This window comes from Oppia nitens, unplaced genomic scaffold, assembly GCF_028296485.1.
Source record: "Oppia nitens isolate AA-2021 unplaced genomic scaffold, nextdenovo-longstitch-racon4-pilon3 scaffold4_pilon_pilon_pilon, whole genome shotgun sequence".
Taxonomy (NCBI): Eukaryota; Metazoa; Arthropoda; class Arachnida; order Sarcoptiformes; family Oppiidae; genus Oppia; species Oppia nitens.
In genome coordinates, this window is record NW_026533232.1 from 3,285,978 (window position 1) to 3,307,500 (window position 21,523).

A 21,523-nucleotide genomic window follows, 5' to 3' on the forward strand; every position below is an offset into this window, starting at 1 on the left:
AATCCTGAATTGAGAATTCAATTACAAAGTGTTTCGTCATTTGAACACATTTGTCATAACATTACTTATTTAGAAAAACAAGAATTGACAATTAAACAACAAATTGACGTTATTAATGGATTGGAGTCAAGATTATCAGATGATTATTTAAAAAAACTTCAAACTTCTCTTAAGAATAATCCTAATATTAATTTTTTTAGAGAAAATATATTAAATAATGAATATAAATTTGTTTCTTTAACTAATGTAGATTGTGAGCGGTCTTTTTCTATATTAAAAAATATTCATAGAAATAACCGTACATTTCTTGATAACAATTTAGAAATGTTTTTACTTGTAAATTATAACAGTTTTTTATTTTAATAAATTTTTTTTAAATCCGACATAATTTATTTGCTATACTTATTTTTAAAAATATTAGAAATTTGTTTTAGAAATCTGAGGCCCCAACAAACATGTAGTAAATTTGTTTTATTTTTATGGACAACAAGAAAGGGAATTACAATTTAAATTAGTAAAAGACATTCAATTGAATACAAATACAAAAATAAGAGGAAAAAGACAGAAGCGATACATCTTTTTTTGATAAATACAAGTGAATAGTTAGTCACGAAATAAAATTAAAAAAACTGAAAAAATGTTAGAAAATTTACTACAAATACAATAATAATATATAACAATAACAGGTAACTTATTTTTTCAGGGATAAAGTTATATAGAAAAATAGTATACATTTGAATGTATAAAACATATATAAGTTAGGACTTCATAGAAAAAGCATTAGCCCTGCGGACACATTTCAGTTTCACACAAAATTGCCATTAGATGTGAATGAATAATATGATTGCTATTATATATCTGTACCTCTCATAGCTATATACTTGTTATCTTAAGTTATTATTATAAAGCCTTTGATGGCCATCACATTTAACTCTAGTATCCATTTCTCTCATTATAAGTAATACTTTGCTCAATGACTACGAATATTATACAACTAAAAGGGAAAAACATGTGAACAACAGTGATGTCTAGTTTAATGATGATTGCCTTGAATTGTGATCGATTGCCACCAAATACACCATCGATTCCGTTGTATAACAATATGCCATTCAATAGACTTCTTAATGTTTGACTTAAAATCAATGCAAAAAAATCACAAAACAACACAAATATCTTTGACATATATTTGTTGATTGATTTATCCATTCATTGAATAGCAAGCATTATAAATATATACTATTGCTGAAGATATTTGTTTCGTTTGAAAAAACTATTGAAATTCATTGATAAACAAAAATTATTTAAAATTTATATTTTTTAAATAATAAATAAAAATGAAAAACGTTTATTATATAAATCATAAAAATTTTGCAATTTATTTAATGGTTGTCTCTGAAGTATTAACAGTTGTAGTTGCAGTTAAAAAATAAGTTGAAAAAACTTAAATGCAAATTAATGTAAAGTATTTCTCCAAATACCATAATTATTAATAAAAATGAATTCAAAATATATTGTAAGCTTACAATACATTACTTTGTTCGTACAGTTTCTTCAAAAATCATACAACAATTTCTTTTTTATTTATTAGTTATGTTTTTTAAAAAATTTTAAATCACTATTTTATTTCAATTTAAACTTTAAAATGTTAATTAATTTTCTTTGATTTTGTTAATTTGTTATGATAATTTTTTAAATATTAAAAATGCATAAAGGTTTAATACAGTTTACTAATAATTTTTAATCACACACAAAATTCAACAATAATAGATGTATTATACAAATTAAAATAGTATAACATTTAAATCTTTAATTTTCAAAATAAATATTATGTAATTTTTAATTAATTTAGATTTGAGTGCCGGTAAAAACCAATTTTTAGAGTAAAAACAATATTGTGGTGTTTTTAACAAAAATTAATGTGTTTTTTGGTTAGTTTTTTGAGTAATCTTTAATTAGAAAATCGTCTCAATTAGTGTTTGCTGTGATTGGCTTAACATACAAACCATTTGTTATATTCATTAGCAAAGTTTGGTTTAAAATAACTCTAATTATTATTCATTGCCGTTAATAAACAACTTGTTATTTCTATATTTTTTTATCCACAAATAAAAATATAATTAAAAAAATATCGAAGTAATTAATTAAATTAACTAATATTCCTATTAAAAAGTAAATTGTATAAAATTATAAACAAAATTAAAAATATTTTTTGTGTTAAATATAAGCAAATGTAATGCAAATGTAAGTAATGAAAACATAACTGTTTTTCTTTAAAAAAAATGAGTAAATATCAAATCGTTAAAATTGATTTAATATTTTACTGAAATTTAGTGATAGTTGTGATTTTTATATTTTAATATATTTGAGAAACTTAAATGATATCATAATATAGTTTGAATGATTGAGACAATTGAAGGCACAGTTGCTTTCATGCATTGAAATTCACTGAAATAAGCAAAATGTCATTTTAATGACTTTTTTCTTCAGCTTATTTGAACGTAAATTATAAAAATTTTATGTGTTTTATGCGTTTCTCAAACTGAATAAAATAATTTTTTTGAAACAATTGCTCCAAAAACGAGTAATGCATTTAAATTTTGTTTGCAATTATTTATTCATTTTATTAGTGAAATTTTCAGTTAAACAAAATAAAAAACAAAATTGCAGTAAAAACTAAGCAATAGATGTGGATTTGTGATAACGATTAGTGTTGTTAAGCACTAATAAGTTGTGCACTTAAGATACCATTAAATGACACTAAATCAGTAGCACTGGTAGGTATTGACTACAATACACCACAATTTGAGAAAACTATTTCCAGTGATTATAACAGTCTCTTTCAGTTTTTAAAGTCAATAAATTTACAAATGAGTCCTCAATAATGTGTTTAAAGCGCTGAAAAGATGATTAATTAACATTTCTTAAGTAAACTTTGAAAACATCCAGAAAAATCAAACTTATTTTATACTATCAGTTATGTATATATTGTATATATTGCCAGATCCACTATTAACTCAAACTAAACTCTCCAATTAACTACTGTTTTCTAAAATAGTATCACTAATAGGCGAAAACACATGAATACACATAAAATTGATGTGACATTCAATGACTGTTTGCCTCACATATGTTGCTAACTAACTCTGAGATGTTTGACAGCAATACACACAACTGAATCCCGATATATAAATATATATCTAAGAAATACTGTACCAATCAATACAAAAGTAATTAAATTTTTAAAGAGGATTATGGATCCAAATAAAAAATAATAAATATATAGTATATGCTAAATATTTTAGAATTAAACTTAAATTATTTGTTAAAATTTTGTTATTGCCTGAAAATGAACCAAAATTATCTCATTTGTCAATAACTGTCCCAAAAACTAACTATCCTTCTTATTCGGAAACTTTTAATTATAATGAAAAACAGTCACTAATGAGTTTTTTTAAGAGAGAGAGAGAGAGAGAGAGAGAGAGAGAGAGAGAGAGAGAGAGAGAGTCAATAGTGTTTAGATTGACTTAATTGGTCGTTACATAGGGTGTCAAAGATATAGTATATATATTCAAACCGATGATGACATTCATTAAGCAATACTGAATGACAGCATTTTATGTAAGGAGGAGTAGTTGGCATCGACTTTAAAAACAGTCCATCAGAGACATCATCTCTTTGCCATCAAAATCAACTGTTTATTCACATAATTGTTTATCTTATCAATTGAATCATTTAAGTCAAGCTTAACAGTTGAACTAAAAGTCTTTTAAATTGTTATCATTAATTAAATAAATAAGTTAAATGATATTTGATTCATAAAATCATGACCAAAGTTTCACAAACTTTTATAAAAGATTTAGCAAATAATAATGAGTTTTTCATTGATAATATTTTACAAAAATGTAAAACAAATTCAATAAATAATTATGATTTTATGCATATTTATAATAATAATAATAATAAAGGAAATAATGATTTAAATTTGGAAGTTTGCTCTCAAAACAAACTGCTTTCTAAAGATTCATACAAATCTATTTCAAATCGTGGTATGTATTATATAAATATACAATTTATATATATTAACTAATTAATTATTTTATAAATCTTATATAAAAACAATAATTAAAATTTAAAGTATATAATTCTAAAATTTATATTAATTGTGATACAAATATAATATATAATAAAATAAAATCACTTTTTATTTTACTGCAAACAAATTAAACATATTTAGTGTATAATTACTTAATTTTAATAACTTATATTGTTATTGTAAAAAACTAATAGAAATATTTAAATACGTAAATATTGTTTTAAAAAATAGTTAATCAAAAAATAATAACTCTAGTTGTATGTTAAGATTATTGTACCTGTATAATAATATAATATACTATATTATAAAAAAACATTATTTAAAAATAACTATAAACAGATATAACTATATACAGTATATATTAATTAATTATATTTTATAAAACTTTAGCAAACTAACTGATGACATTTTATTATTATAATATTAATATCATAATTCATATCATCACAATACTAATTAATTAATATATATATAATACTGTATTGTACAGTAAATGTATTGTTATATTGTATTTACAGGTAGAGTATAAAGTAATAAATATAAAAGTAATGCATTGCCATCTCTGATAAATGTTTTTAACATAAAAAATGAAAGTATTAGAAAATTTTACAGTTAATTGAATGATTATTTAGGTTATCATTAATGTTAGGTATCATTGACTATAAACGAGGAACTACTCGTTGTTTTCGACACTTTACTATTAAGATTTACTAATTAATTACTAGTTTTTTTACTAATTATATGTTTTAAAAACAAATATTTAAAGCACGACTTAACTTCATTTGTATTATTTGTATTATATTTACTTAAATAATATTCACTAGTAATATATAATAACAATAATAATAATAATAGTAATTAACTTTATTCTTAATTTGATTACATTTTTGTTAATAATGTATAAAAATTATTAAAACTTATTTTAATACATATTATTATAGTTATCAATCTGTTTAATTAATATGGTATATTCTAAGTTATATTAGTAAATTAATATTTATTTAATAGTTGTCATGATTTATTAATTTTCAATTATATATAATATATGAATTATATTTTTTACTTAAATATTATTTAACAATATTTATATTATTAATTAATTTACAAATCTTAAAAAGTATTGTATAATAATCTAATTTTTGTTACAAATAAATTATGATTATCTATTCTGTGAAATTGTAATAAATATAATTATTCATTGTTAACAATAATTGTATTTCAAAATTGATATATTTATATTTTTATGCTTTAAATGCAGTACTAATAGTGATCGATAGCATTAACGTAATTAAATTCACAGATATTTATTAAATAATTTTGCCATTTAAGAAATATAACTACATTTTTGTAACTCATAATAAAAATCTCAATAATAAATATTTAAAATTTATAACATTTTTAATACTTGATTTTAAAAATAATTTTTAACAAAATTAATCTGATATTTTATAATTTTCAAATATGCAATCAAAAATTAACCATTTTTATTGTTTAATTATTTAAAAAGCCTTAAAGGTAATAACATTAAAAATTTAAATTAATAAAAATTTAAATATAAATAAAAAAATATATAAATACTTTACACACATACACACACCATATAATTTATACAACGTATTATATACAGGTATTTATTGCTTATGTGATAAAAATATTACTTAATTTTTTATACCATAAAAAGTTAATCTAAATTATTAATAAATTATTAAAATTTATAGGAAATAATGTTTAAATAAGATATTTAATTCTTTTTTTTTAATTAATAATTAATTTATAACTAAAGATATGATTGAAAGAGAAATACGAAAGAAGAGACCGAGAACTTCATTCACAGCAAATCAAATCAAGACATTAGAGACAGAGTTTGATAAAAACAAATATCTTTCGGTCTCTAAAAGGTTACAATTGTCTAAACTATTGTCATTAACCGAAACTCAAGTAATTAATACCAATTTTTCCACTTATTATTGCATTTTTAAAATCTAATTATTAGAAATGTTATTTTTTATAATAACTAAACTTACGGTACTTTTATTTCTATATATACTGTATTTTTATTAAAAGATCAAAATCTGGTTTCAAAATCGGAGGTAAAATAAATTAAAAATAGCACAACAATTAATAAAGAAATTGAAATTATAAAATTTGACACTTATTTAGGACCAAATGGAAGCGCAAGTATACCAATGATTTGGAGCAAATGGCACAACACTACTACCAGTCCGTCGGACTACACACTGCCCGACCCCTCTTCGTTGGCGATCGGCTCTGGCTTTTCAATAGTAATCAACAAATTAATCAATCATTAAAACCAACTAATGATTTCATAAAGAATAATAACAACTCATTTATGGCTAATTATAAAAGTGACATTAATGTCAGTAAAAATAATAATAGCATTATCTAAATCATAACTAAATCAAACAGTAAATCAAATAATATATTTAACTTTTGTTATTACTGTATATTAATGCAAAATCAAAACGATTTTATAAAGTAAAAGTCTTATTACCGTAAATAATAGGTCCATTAAAATCCTTAATTTAAATTTCATACTAAAAAGTCTGTAAATTAAATAATAAAAATATGATAATTGTTTTCAGTAGCAATTAAGTAGTTTATATTACGGTAGATAAACATATGGTAATCATTTTGGGACCTTTTTTAGAACATTTTTGGGCTTTTCTAATAATATGCGATACTTTTGTTTTTATATAATAGATAAAAAACTAATTTATTTATTAGTAGTTTTAATGAATAGATTATAAGATTAGTAAATACATCACAAAAACTATATAAATTCAAAAAACAAATTTATAATAACATGCAATGAATGACAATAAACAATATAATAAATTGAAAATCGATTATTATTATTGAATCGTTTAAATCATTTAATGATTTTAATAAAAAGTTTTGGATTCAAATTTGGTGGCAATTTCGTCGATTTTGGTCATCTCTTCAATATTAGAGTTGTGATCGGGTGTATCACTTGGCCTCAGAGCATACGGATGTAACGGTTGGTCTGAGTATATGTTGCCGTTGTTATCAATGGCAAAATCATATGTAATCGGATGAGTAAGCGCTTCTTCGATGGTCGCGTCCAGAGTCTCGAGTGTAATATATGTCTCGGATCTCTGAATCTCTTGTCTGACCCTTTCGTCCAACTCTTTGCCCTTTAGTTTCATTTGTTCCGTGTGTTCCAAGAACTGAACAATAGTTCTTTGATCGGCCAACTGTTGCAAAGTCTTCATCCTTTGTTCCCTTATTTCAGCAATTCTTTCATTTTCTTTGTTATTTTCGTTAATTAATTTCTGTTGATTTTCTGCCTCCAATCTGATCTGTTCATCTGTAAGACCGCCACCAGAAAGAGTCGGATCATAAAACTCATGCTTGAAATAGTGTGTAATAGATCTGACACTCAACGCATAGTTGTACTCCAAATGTTGTCTTTGTTGACTCTCATCGGCGGTCAGTTCGGGTTTGTTTCGGATGCGAAACAGTTTGGACGGCGCTATCGGTGTCCAAATTGGTTTGCGTATCGGCTCTTTCTTTCGGCGCTTTAAATGATGGCGAACTGACTCATACATTGGCCACGATATGCACGTGAGTTGACGCGCGGCCAATACGTGGCGCACACTTTGTTCACATAAAAGTCGTGACATTTGTTTGAATAAAATCAATGCATTTAATGAATGTTTTGTTAAAACTTGTGTTTTGTTTACAATTAATTACAATTCAATGCTTTAGTGTTTGTTTTAGCCGTCAATTGATGGCAACAGTCGTCTCATTCATCAATACTTTACTGTTTAGACTCCATTCATATATAACGTACTCTTTTTACATCATATAATAAAAGCGCAAATTTTAAGATATTTATTATTATTAACAATATTTTAGTTAAATTTCAATACTATTTTTAAAATAACTTTTTTGAGTAAAGTTTTAATAATAATAATAAGATTTTTATTTTTTGTCAAAAAATCAGTAAAACTGTATATATATTTTACTGAATCATTGAAATATTATTTTATTTAATAAAAACTAATCAAAAGCTAAATTTTATAATTTTAAAATAAATTTTTGACTAATAATGACTTCATAGATGACTTATATATAATTTATAAAATAATTTTCATATGACTTCAATTTTCTTTATTTATTTAAATACTGTATATAATATATTGTATTTTATCTATAAATAAGTATTAAATTATTATTTATTATATAATTTTTTATTACAAGTTATTTGTTTAGTATTAATTTTAGAGTAAATTTATAAAAAGATATAATTATATATTAAAAAATTAATTTATTTGTTTTTTTGTAATAAATTAATTGTTATTTTATATTTATGTATTAAATTATTTTCATTTTATGTTTGTCTTTACATTTGCATAAAACAAATGTGTTTAATATATAGATAATACTGTAGTTCATAATAATAAAAAATCTTATAAATTGTAGAATTTTAGACCATTTTTAGATTTTGTTGTAAATATATTATAAAATAAATATATATATATAATATTAACTAATAAAATTAATTTTGTTATTATTATATTTCTATTAGAAACACAAAAAAATATATTTTAAGATAAAAGGGAGCGCCAGGTATTTCAAGCCAAAGTAATTATGATATAAATGATAAATTGAATACATTTTGTACTTTAAATAAAATGTTAACCTATGATAATGTATCGCAAAGTAGAAGTGATTTATTTATATGATTTTCTGTCCCGTTTTGTCACTTTGAAAATCATAATACGATTTTACAAGTTTTGTCAATTAGTTATATATTCAAAAGTAATTTTTAATTGTTATAAATAAAATAAGCATTAATTTAAATTCAAAATATTTAATGGATATTTTGAAGTCTAATTTTAATAGTATATAAATTAAATAATATTAAATATTCTGATAAATAGTTATTCAACTTGTATTTATTATATTTAATTTTTAATAAATAAATGTTTTAGTATTTTTTATAAACAAACCTGTCCTGTCTTTTTTAAATTTCAATTTTTTGTTTAATGTTTTTTAAATATGAACTTTTTGTGACTTATATTGTTTCTCCATATGTTTTGTTAGATTTTTTCAATATCTTTCTTATATTGCAAATTGCAATACATATCATTGATATCAAGTGAAATCAGACGGGACGGGAATCTTGTGAACACATGATTTTGTTTTCATTACTACAATAAAAACAACAAGAGATTGTCCTATAATATTAAGTTTATGAATATATCATAAGTGAGACTATGTTTTGCAACTTTATTAACATTTGTATTATACTGTTCAGTAATATTCACATTATAGATATGTTATACAATTGCTTGAATAATAGTGTAATAATAATAATAATGTGCAATAAAAGTGTCGGCAATTATTGTTATTTAAATAATACATTCAATTTATTTGTAGTTTTTATTTTAAATGATTAGACGTTAATAGTGTTCATATAATAGCATATCATATATTTTAATGTATATATTATATAAATGTAAAATAGATTTATTTAATTTAAAATTTGTCAAAATGTGTTTATAAGTATACATTTATATCAAGTTTTAATGATTTTGTTTAAGAGAAACAATTTAATAATATAATTAGTTTTTTGTTATATTAAGAATTTTTATTAGCTATAATGTTGAATAAAATAACAATTTTAAAAACTATCAAACTTTATGATTAATGAGTGATTTATATTTTGATTGATTATTAATGATTAGCACTCTTAGACAAAATTCAATTAAATTTAACTTTATTATCTTTTTTATATTTATTAATACCTTACTTAAAAAGCACTTATGTTTATAAAAATAATTAAAATAATTAAACAAATATCAGTATTATTATTATTATTATCAATATTATGATATTTTAAATGTTATTTGTCTTACTTTTTAGAGTAAACTTTTTTGTGACAACAAGATATTTATTTGCAAACAAACAATAAAAAACTTAACGATTTTATAATTTTGCAATTAGTTTAGTTTTTATGTGAATTTTATAAACATTAAATAAATCCTGAAATAAAATAAAATAAAAACGTGAAAATACTTTATGAAGTGAATTTTTGTCAATATATTGATTATTAAATGCCGACTATTTTGATATTTACGAGTAAAATATTTGAAATATTTGTGTGTAATTTAATTTTGTGTAATAATATTAAAATATATTATGTGATTATCTTTAAAATATTATTCAATATTTATACAAAAACATAGCGTTTTATCACATATTTAATCAATACTTATGTGCGATTAGTTTCTCAGTTTATTTTGTTTTATTTTGTGTGGTTTTCGATCAAAATTTTATCTTTTTTGAGATCAAACTAATAATATTATATATTATAAGTAAACTTATAGTCCAAATGGTATAGACATGAGAGACCAGTCCTACAAAATGGCAAAATTTAGTTCAGTTTATTCACTAAACACTAATAATGTACAATCTATGCGATGCTTATCAATAGATGTCATTAAATAATTAATGAAATACTGTATATAAATAACATTACAACAAAATTATTTTTTTACAAACTTAATTTTAATAAAAAAGTCTAATTAACTAATAATTTTAATTAATTAGTAATAATTTAAAAATTTATTATTAAATAAGATATTTTTTCTAAGTAAATAACCATGCTTATAGTGTGTTACATATAGTATATAACGGCATTATCCTTGATGTGTTTCCTTTAATTAAATAATTAAAGTAAAATATAAAAAATAATAATTCAAAGTTAAAATTATACATTATATATTATATAAATAAAAAATAATAAAAATAAATTTAAATAATGTTTCTAAAAAAACATTTTCCTTTATTTTTTTGCTCTTAATGTAAACATAAATTATATTTCTATAGTTTTTATTTACTAATTAAAAATCTTTTTTAATACATTGAATGCATAAAAATTGAAATAATTAGTGAAAAACTAGTTATAAATTTTTGCTTTTCTCACGTCTTCTCCTTTATTTTTTATTTAAACTAACAATAAAGTCATTAAAATATTATATATAACTTTACGGCATTATAAATATTATATAATTTTCACTGAGTGTTATCTCCTACAAACTAAAACTTAAAATAACTAAAAAATATTTATATAATTAACACATAATTTTTAAGACCATATATAGTATTTATCTATAATTTAAATTAAACACTAATTATTATAACATTTTTATTTTTGTTTGTTAAAAAATCTTATGTTTATATCAATATATTAAAATTAAATTTTTCAATACATGTATAGAATTATTTCTAACTTTGGGTATAAAATATGCCAATAATAATAAATAGTTATATAAATAAATTTGATTAATAAAATAATGTTACAATATATTATATGTTTAAAAAAATATATATTTATATATATACTAGAGATGGGCAAAGAGAAAGTTTCTAGAAAATTTCTCAGCAATAAATTTCTATAGAAATTTAACTTTATTGTTATACTATTGAATCCCCATATCTATAGCTATTTTAATACTATATTAATAAGATATAATACTATACATATAATTATATACATATAATATTATACAGTACTATACAAATGAAATACCTAAATTATATTTATTTAATAATAATCAGTTTTGTAAATTTTTATTCATCATTTTATTATATATATCATAGTTTAATATAATTTAATTAATTTTTTAATTTAATTAATAATTAAAATACTAATAATAATATTTAATGTATTGTTATATGATAGGAAATATCGAGATAAAAAAAATTAACATGGAGATCACTATCCATATATATATATATATATATATATATATATATATATATATATATATATATATATATATATATATATATATATATATATATATATATATAGAAATTTCTTTTAGAACTTTCTAGAAATTTCTCTTTTTTCTTCCAACACTAATATATATACAGTATAGACTATATAGTATTTATTGATATAAAATATAATATAAAAAATATTTGTTTTGTATGCTATATATAGTTTTGTTTTTATTTGTCATTAATTGCATTTTTAAGGTTTATATAAACGAAAAAATTGTAAGTGTGTTACAAAATTAAATTGTATGCAATCAATGAAGAAAATAATCGTAAATAAAATATTAAATATTATATTTAATTATACATTTTTATTTTAATAATTTGAGTAGTTTTTTTGTTTATTAAAAAAATAATACTTATATATTAGTATTAGTAATGCTACGTTTAATATTGATTTGTTTGATTTCATAAAATTTTTAGGATTTGTAAAAAATTGTCAAATGATTTTCAAATTTGTGTAATAATTTCAGTCAAGTGTAATCTTTTAGTTTATTATTACAAATTTTGACTATTTTTGTTATTTAATTAATAATTTATAATAATATAAAACTAGAATATATTTTGCTATTTTTGATATTTTTGTTTAATAATAAATTTTAGATTCTGACTAATATTATATTTATAATAATATTACAATTTTTTTTAATTAATTTAGTATTATTAGAAAATGTTTTTATTAAAATGCAATAAATATTTTTAAATCTAATTTTAATATATTAGTTAAGTTGGACTTCAATTGGGAGTGCAATGCATTTACATCAAACAAATATAGAATTTATAGCTTAAGAAAACAATTTTAATGATTTGTTTTTTTGTTGATTAGATTTTACACACGTTTTACTAATTATTTGAATTTTTAATTAAATAGTTGTAAGTTTTTTTATAATTTAAAAATAGCATTTAAGATAAAATCAATAGATTTTTATTATATTTATTTGTTTGTTTTATTTCCATTTGCTTTGTATTCTCGTTTATATTTAAAATTGTTTTTGTAAATTGTAAGCTATAAAATATAGAAATAATTAAAATTTAAAACTAATATGTTTATTGTGATGCAGTATTATAATAAGTTATTTCTAAGTTTAGGCATACGTTTATATACTTGATGTTTACATGCGTTAACATAATTAGATTTATTTATTTTATTTATACTGTAGATCTATGCTAAAATGTTCTAGATAAAGTAAACTAAATGGCATAACAAACTAATTGCAATACAAACTTGTAAATAATATAAACTTTTTAATTACATTTGCAATATTAATTATTATTAATAAAAATTGAAGATTTAAACATAAATTATTAAACAAATTATATTTTATATTATTATTCAACTAGTATATAATATATCGATATTATTATATAAATATAATTAAAAAAACTCATTTTAAGATAGTATAATATTATTACTAAATTATATAAATTGTGTGTTTGAGTATGAATTTTTTGCTTTTAGGCTAATGTAAAATAAAATATAGTGTTATTGTATGAATAAAGAAGCAATTAACATTAAAATACATTACATATACACAAATATGCTTAGTTACACAATAGGTTTATTGATTTTTATGAGATGGAAGATGAGAGAGAGAGAGAAAGAGAGAGAGAAAGAGAGAGAGAAAGAGAAAGAGAGAAAGAGAGAAAGAGAGAAAGAGAGAGAGAGAGAAAGAGAGAGAGAGAGAAAGAGAGAGAGAGAGAAAGAGAGAGAGAGACGTTAAAATGTAACGGAGGTGTTGTTGCCCTTCACAACCATTATAATTGTTCCCAAAGTGGTGTATATCGTATATATGCTAAACATGTATATCGAGAAAATAATAGCTTATTTCCCTCAGTGTTTTATTTATATACGTGTAAAATATATTACATAAATGTATGATCAATACATTACAAGTTGTATAATGTAATCATATTTTGTTAACAATTAATAACGAAAAAAACTTAGCACCAAAAATGCAATAAAAACTCGTAAGATAACTATCGGCTAATTAATGGTAGAAAATATTACAAAAATATTTCGTTTTTATTAAATATTAAATATTGCTTAAAATTAGCTTTTTGTTTTATCATATTAATAATATAAATACTGTATAATATTAACAAGAAACGCTTGCAATTTAATATAATACTTAATTTATTTTTATATACTGTTTATTATAATTATCTATAGTTTAATAACAAAAAACAGCAAATATCATTATATTTAAAAAATAAATTTAAAAACTTCTCATCAATTTGTCAAAACAGGATAGACAGACACGCATTTTGCCAAATGAGTTAATTATTGGCATAATGTACTGTATATATACTCTATATTATAAAATATAACTAGAAATTTATTACAAAAACATTTCTTTAATGAATAACACTATCAACATAGTTTAAATATTAAAACTTAAAAAACCATATTATAGTTTTATTAACACTAATTTTACTTTATTTTTAATATAAAACTAATTATTTGGCAATTAGTGCCAAATATTTAGATATTATATTATTATTTCATTAAACTAAATTTAAGCGATGCGTTAAAATTAATAACAATTATATTATTTTTGTAAACAATTTTTTCATTATATTTCTTCACAAAAATAAATTAAGGTTAACTTTTTGGTTAACAACAATTTCAAACCTTAATTTAAAAAACAAAAAAATAAATTAGTATAAAATCTTATTTAAATTGAAATAATTGGTCAGTTAATCACAACAAGATTGTTATACAATTGTACTGTTTGTGTACTAAAATTTATAATTATTTTAATGTTATATTTAAGTTATTTTTAATAATTCTTAAGTAAACAAACTAAGTTTTGCAATTAAAATAGTTAAAAATTGTTTTTTAATTAGAATTAAAATTTATATTAGTGTTTTATACTTAAAATATACAATTTAATATTACATTACATAATATAAAAAACTTTTTTCTATTTGAATATAAAGAACAGCATATTAATGTATAATATATTACACAATAATGGCATACAGTTAAAAATGAGTAAATAAAAATTTTTAAAGGAAATTTTTAGAAAAATTCTTAAATAAATAATTTATAAAAAATACACTGTTAATATTCTATGCAAATTTTCTATATTATTATTGTATTATAAAAATTAGCCCCTCATACAGTATATCGATCTTATTTATAGTTTATTTAAAAATTAAAATACAAAACGTAATTAAATAAACAAATTTTGTTACTTTAAATATTAATTAATTAAACTTTTAAAACTTTCTTAAGTTATTAAAATTATTTTATCATTAAAATTTTTATTTTTATTATTAAAATTTTTATATACACTATACTATACAGAAATAATATATATACTGTATATACATATTTTAATACATTATACAGTATAATGTAATATTATTAAAATATATTGATAAAATAAACTAAGTAGATTTTATATATTTTAATTAAATGTATTATTAAAAATAAAATAATAGTAATATACTTAAATTACAAGATATATAAAACACACATACATTAGAGATATTATGGACTTATGTTTTATTATAAAATAATTTTAGAATAATTTATGGTTTACTAAAACTCTTAAATATTTCTTAATTATTTTTTTTGAAACAATTACTGCACTTAGATTACATAAATTTTATTATAGCTTATGTCAATTACTTATTTAACTTAATTAAATAAACATGGTCATTCAAATATTTGTAATAGTCATATAAAACACAATAAAAATTTCATGTTTGATTATATTTTATATAATTTTCAAATTAAATAAATAAAGATTAGACCACAATAAGTACATTACTATATAATAAGCAATTGAATTGACAATTTGAAAATCATTAATTTTATTTAAATAAATATATTTACTAATAATTCATTTATTATGCATATAATTAAACAAATAATTGTTTTTGTCAAATATAATTACTATTTGTGATTACAATGATTATTGACTAGAGATTAGAGACGAGTTATTCATTAATATATTCATTAATAATTTTAAATAAAAACATTTAATACAAAAATAACTAAATAAATTGCTAAACGACGACAGTTTGGTTTAATTATTTGAAAAGCTTTTTAATTGTCTCTTAAAATGTTTATACAGTAAACTAAATGTTAATATTTTAAGTGCAAAGCTTCTCACTATTTTGTACTCATTTCTACTCCAATTACGGACACAATTAATATAATATCTATACTAAAGCTCTTAATGATTACTAACCATTAATACAACAAAAATAACATGAAATGTTTTTTGATATTATCATTAACTAAATAGCAATAATAGTATTTAGTATTCATTAATACTAGAATTATGAAAATTTCATTTGACTTTTGCATCAATGGGACGTCACTACAAAATCAAGATATAGTAATGATTATTATATAAGCATACAATTTGTTATCATATATAGTAATAGCATAAATACTGTACTGTATATACTGTACATATATAAGTACTCGAAGATCACTTGTCTTTTAAATTTAGGTTTTTATAAAAAAAATAATAGTGTAATGCATATAATTTTATCATTATTATAATATAATATTTTATTTGTTTATAATATTATTGGTTATCGTGTTATTTAAGATGTGAACCAAATTCAAGTAATACAATATTAAAAATTACTATATATTTTTGAGACTGAAATAAAAAGTATTGAATGTTTGGATAAAATAATAGAGAAAATTGATAGCACTGTCAATAAAGCTATGATTGATTGTCGTTCACTAAAATTATGATCCGATTCTTTTGATAATATTTTTTAAAATTGTTTTTTATTCACTACGAAATTTATATTGTGTATAACATTATCATTTGTTACCAAAAATGCAATTGTTATATCAATTGAAGTTATAAAATATTTTATTTTTATAATAAAATCACACACATATTTCATTTGGATTAGTTATAAATCTATTTTTTATAAACATTTGCAATACTGTATTATACGTAAATGTATGCAAACACTAGTATTGATATTTCTTAAAAGATATAAATTATTGTTTCAAAGATAATATTTGTTGATTAATTTATTCAAAAGTGTTAATTGACACAAAAGAACCACAAAATTTGTTCAATGAGTTGAAACTCATTGAAAAATTGTTTTGTCAGTCAAGTGTTGATCTCTGTTACGGCACTGAATGTCAACACAAAAGTTGTTTCTCAAAGCGGTTGAAGGATTTGCAAGAATTTCAAATATAATATTTTTTTATTATGTTTAGTGAAGAGAGGGAGAGAGAGAGAGAGAGAGAGAGAGACAAAAAATAAATCGATTTAATCAGTGATTCGTTGAAATGGCAGTAAAAGAGACAAATCAGACACAAAAAAACATTGTAATCTAAATGACAATAATTAGGCGCATAATTAGCCAACACTTTTAGGGTTGTATTCATTGGCAGATGGCTTTCGTGAGTAATTCATTTGATGAGCCAATTCTGGTGCCAGTTATTACTGTTTTTTACTATAGATATATACAACTAATGTTATGATATGATTGCCTTTCATTATATGAGAGCATAAATTAGTTGAGAGAGCTGTCATTATTTGTTCATTTTGTTATTCACTTTAATATTTTATTTAACATTCAACTTATATACAGTATTACACTATATTACTATATAAGTCTTTATTTTGTTGGCTTTATTTCAATTTTTCCAATTTTGTTGTTTTTTATAAATAATTTTCTTTATATGCAATTACATATTAACTATATGTAGTATAATGTATTGATATATTAAAAGTATATAATGTTAACATATAAATACAATTTGAAGGACTTTTCAATAATGACAATCAATGAGGAAAAAAATAAATCCGTAAAAAGCAAAACATTTTTTTCAAAAGTTCATTGACATATCAATAACTCAAAGTTAATAACTCAATATTAAACATACAATACAAGTCAACTACTTATAATTCGATACATTGATTATGTATTTTATAAATTATTTAAAAACTATATAATATTTTTGAACTTTTCTTTCTTTTAAATAAATAATTTGATATTTTGATTAGTATATATATTATATACTATATAACATAAAAATGATTATATAAAAAATATAAAATAATATATTCCTTAAAAAATACATAACATTAGACAGCTTGATATATTCAGGGGTGTTGTTGTGTATATTGTAATACCTGTGCTATTTGCTAATGTAGTTACTATGTTGTATGGGTGGTCATCGATCCATAGCTTGTTGTGTATAAAGCTATGAAAATACATGTTTGGTTTGAAGTTAGGATTGGATATCAAACATATATATTTAGATTTTCATGTCATACCAAAAGTCTGTATAAGCAAACGAAAAAAATGATTTGTTGTGTTAGTTGACTAGTAATGGTGTGAATAAATTGAATGAATTTCCAATAAATACATTTTTGTCGTTATAATAATGCAATACTTTTTGTGGTATACACTGAGTAACTAATACTCAATATTCTCATCACATATTTTGTGAGGGCTATTATATAACATCATACTATATATATATATAGTGAATATACTGTATAACTATATGCCATTACTGTACTAATGCGTAATGCTATCATATTTTTAAAGCTTATAATTTGAATGCTCTTATATGATGTCAAGCATAGCCAATGAAACAAAACTTAAAATATAATTCACAAAAATACTGATGAATTTATAGAGTCTGTCGTATAAATGATGAGCACATTTGAGTATATTTTGTAGTTTTATATAATAGACTTTTATGTTTGACAGCAATAAGTGTATTGAGAGTGAATAAGCCCTTTATTATAATTAGTCTCTCATTCCTAATCATTAACATTAATGAATTATAATAAACTATTCTCTAATTTGTATATTATTACTATAACCATAGTTATAATCCACTTGCAATACAATACTTATATTATTGTATGTTTGCATTTCAGGCATGTATATTACTATATTATTATAGAAATTATAATATCTGGTAATATGTTATGCAATTATGTTGTGTGAGAGAGAGAGATAGATAGATAGATAGATAGATAGAGAGAGAGAGAGAGAGAGAGAGAGAGAGAGAGAGAGAGAGAGACCGAAAGTAGTGAATAAAATAATGTTAAAACTTGTCTAATATTATATAAAAGTTAGTTGACCTCCAATTATATATATATATATAGGAGTAATAATCATTTGTTTTTACACACAGTTTTGTCATTAACAACAAGTGATAGCAAACACATAGACACTAATGACTGTGAATGCCTTTAAGCTTTGATGAGTCTTAAGACTGGCCCTTAATATCTAAATCAATGCTATATCATAATCATAATATTATTTATAATATATTCAGTAAACTATTTTTGTTATTATTTTTTAGTGCAACACTACAGTACCATACAGTATATAATTTCAGATAAACTAATAACTCATACGTTCTTTCCATTAAAGCTATTATTATTATTATTATTATTTATTTTTTATTATTTTCAAAAATAACTTTATTTATGAATTAATGCCTTTTTTGCCGTTTAATTTGTGTTTCGTTACAAAAGACATTAAAGAATAATAAATGAATTTTATTAAATAAATATTATGTGTTTGATTTGAAAGACACTATTATTTAGATGTGATTTAATGGTTTGCCATACACTGGGAGAGTGAAAGATAAATATGAGTTATACTGTAGTTTGTTGTGAAAACAATGGCAAACATATGGTTTGGTGTAAATGCAGTATTTCGGTAGTAATAATAGTGAGTATGAGGTTAGGGGGACAACAATGTGGAGAGTGGGGTAGCATTAGGTGCTTATAATGATGTTATTCTATAGATTTTCATTATTATTATTTGCCACAAATGCATTGCCTCCTCGTTTCGCTTAATTTTTCATAACCACCACAACTACAGTGAACGTTGATATTCATTGTTATATATATATATAAATAGTGTTAAAACATTTTTATAAATATATCGATGAATATGTTTGTACTGTATATTGCAATATATTGCAGATGGAGATGTGCTTTCTCTTCAATGTCTATATATGTATATACAGTATATATTGAGACACTTTGGATGAGTTAACTTAGCTCTCACTTACTTGAAGAGGGGTTCTATTGGATGAGTGAACACCTGTTTTAAAAAAGGCACCAATGATGGTAGTGTTGGTGCCTATTGGTAGTGTAGGTCTAAGTCCAGGTGGGGTGACGGGGCCAACACCATAGGGTGCGCTCATTATACGAACCATTGCTGATTACAAGGTTTTCACTCAATATTGATGGCATTATTGCCCGCAGCTATCATATAGCAGAGCTTCCCTTTATTATCTTATATACTCTCAATTATTTGGCAACTAATGAGAAATAAAGACTACATTTCTTATACTTTTGCTGACAACACATCTCTCTTACATCTCTGGGAACAGAGTTGGCAGTGCCTGAGTTACAGACCCGCCCTCATCACGAAATTACATTTCATTGAAAACTTTTTTATTTATTATTTTTTCAATAAACTTCTCTATTCTAGTGATGCCTTCAATTATCTTCAACTTTATGTTTCGGTTCATCTCATTGTTCAATGTATTGCAAACTAAGACATGTTTTTTAGCATTTGATTGCAAGTAACGGACAAAAGAATCAAAAATACAGATTTTATTAAATACAGTATATATATAATATTGAATATATAGATATACAGTATCTTTTATATAGTATGATGGCATGTCTTTACTATCAAATGTTTTTATTTGAGAAAATTTATAATATAATAATATATAGAAATAGAAATAATATTTTTTGTTCAGGTATTTGCCTTATTATCAGTAGTCCATAGAAAAACACAACATTCCCTATATGTGTCTGTTTTTGATTAAGTTCAAGCTGTAGGTCGATATTAGAGTTTACATCAAAGTCTTAAATGCCTATAAATAAAGTGCTGAATAAATGTCACCCAAAATGGTTTGTCTATACTATTGATATATTTGTGTCTTCAATGGAATGTCACAATAAAATACACGAAATGTTGTTATACTTGTATTCAGCGGTTTGTCCATTGGTTTTGACACTGAAAATAAATATTCAATACAAGAGATACACATACCATACAAGACATATAATACAATACATCATATAATGTATAGAAATAAATAGCAAACAAATACTTATAAATATACTTTAAGTATATACACATACAAGTAATACATTGATGAATACATGCAAACATAGAGGACAACCAATAAAGAATTGCTTTATAACAGATATAGCCTTCAGGTAATAGAAAACATAAAAGTGATGGACCAACAAAACCAACATATATGTACCCTAAACATCACCCATCATTGCACCCATAGCTATACTCAGACATACCATAGTATATGCTTAGTATGTATTTTCCACTTTATACTCAACACAACTGCCGACTCCAAGTCCTCAATAGCCAAATAGCGCCCAACAGAATGAGTTCCGTTTTTAAAGCACTTTTGCTAACCCCCTGAGTCAACAGCCCCTTCCACTACGTGCTAGCTTTTAATGATGGCCTCCCGAACTCAAAACTTTTGTTTTTGTTTTGATTATCCATTATAATAAAAACACAACATATATTATATAACTCAAGAGCGCCTTAATTTAAACTTCAAGTTATTAACATTTGATTGAGAAATCG

At 21.8% G+C, this 21,523-nt stretch overlaps 3 protein-coding genes across 3 annotated transcripts in view; 1 reads left to right on the forward strand and 2 right to left on the reverse strand.

The window, feature by feature from the left end:
- Positions 1-21,523, reverse strand: part of LOC128959768 (malonyl-CoA-acyl carrier protein transacylase, mitochondrial-like) — a 227,974-nt gene that overhangs the window by 112,267 nt on the left and 94,184 nt on the right. The window lies entirely within an intron of this gene.
- LOC128960221 (homeobox protein ceh-19-like) lies at positions 5,879-6,500 on the forward strand. Its single transcript, XM_054306292.1, has 3 exons — positions 5,879-6,031; positions 6,158-6,183; positions 6,254-6,500. Exons 1-3 carry the CDS (start codon positions 5,879-5,881, stop codon positions 6,498-6,500), a joined length of 426 nt encoding a protein of 141 aa, XP_054162267.1.
- Positions 6,997-7,887, reverse strand: LOC128960222 (probable 28S ribosomal protein S26, mitochondrial). The gene has a single exon (XM_054306294.1). The coding sequence runs from the start codon at positions 7,756-7,758 to the stop codon at positions 6,997-6,999; it is 762 nt and encodes a 253-aa protein (XP_054162269.1). The 5' UTR covers positions 7,759-7,887.

What these genes read in the sequence shown, in the direction of transcription:
- LOC128960221 (XM_054306292.1), top strand. Translation starts at nt 5,879, where the DNA reads ATGATTGAAAGAGAAATACGAAAGAAGAGACCGAGAACTTCATTCACA. An exon ending in TGTCATTAACCGAAACTCAA is followed by an intron (nt 6,032 to 6,157) that starts GTAATTAATACC and finishes TTTTATTAAAAG; the next exon opens with ATCAAAATCTGGTTTCAAAA. An exon ending in ATCTGGTTTCAAAATCGGAG is followed by an intron (nt 6,184 to 6,253) that starts GTAAAATAAATT and finishes ACACTTATTTAG; the next exon opens with GACCAAATGGAAGCGCAAGT.
- LOC128960222 (XM_054306294.1), bottom strand. Translation starts at nt 7,758, where the DNA reads ATGTCACGACTTTTATGTGAACAAAGTGTGCGCCACGTATTGGCCGCG.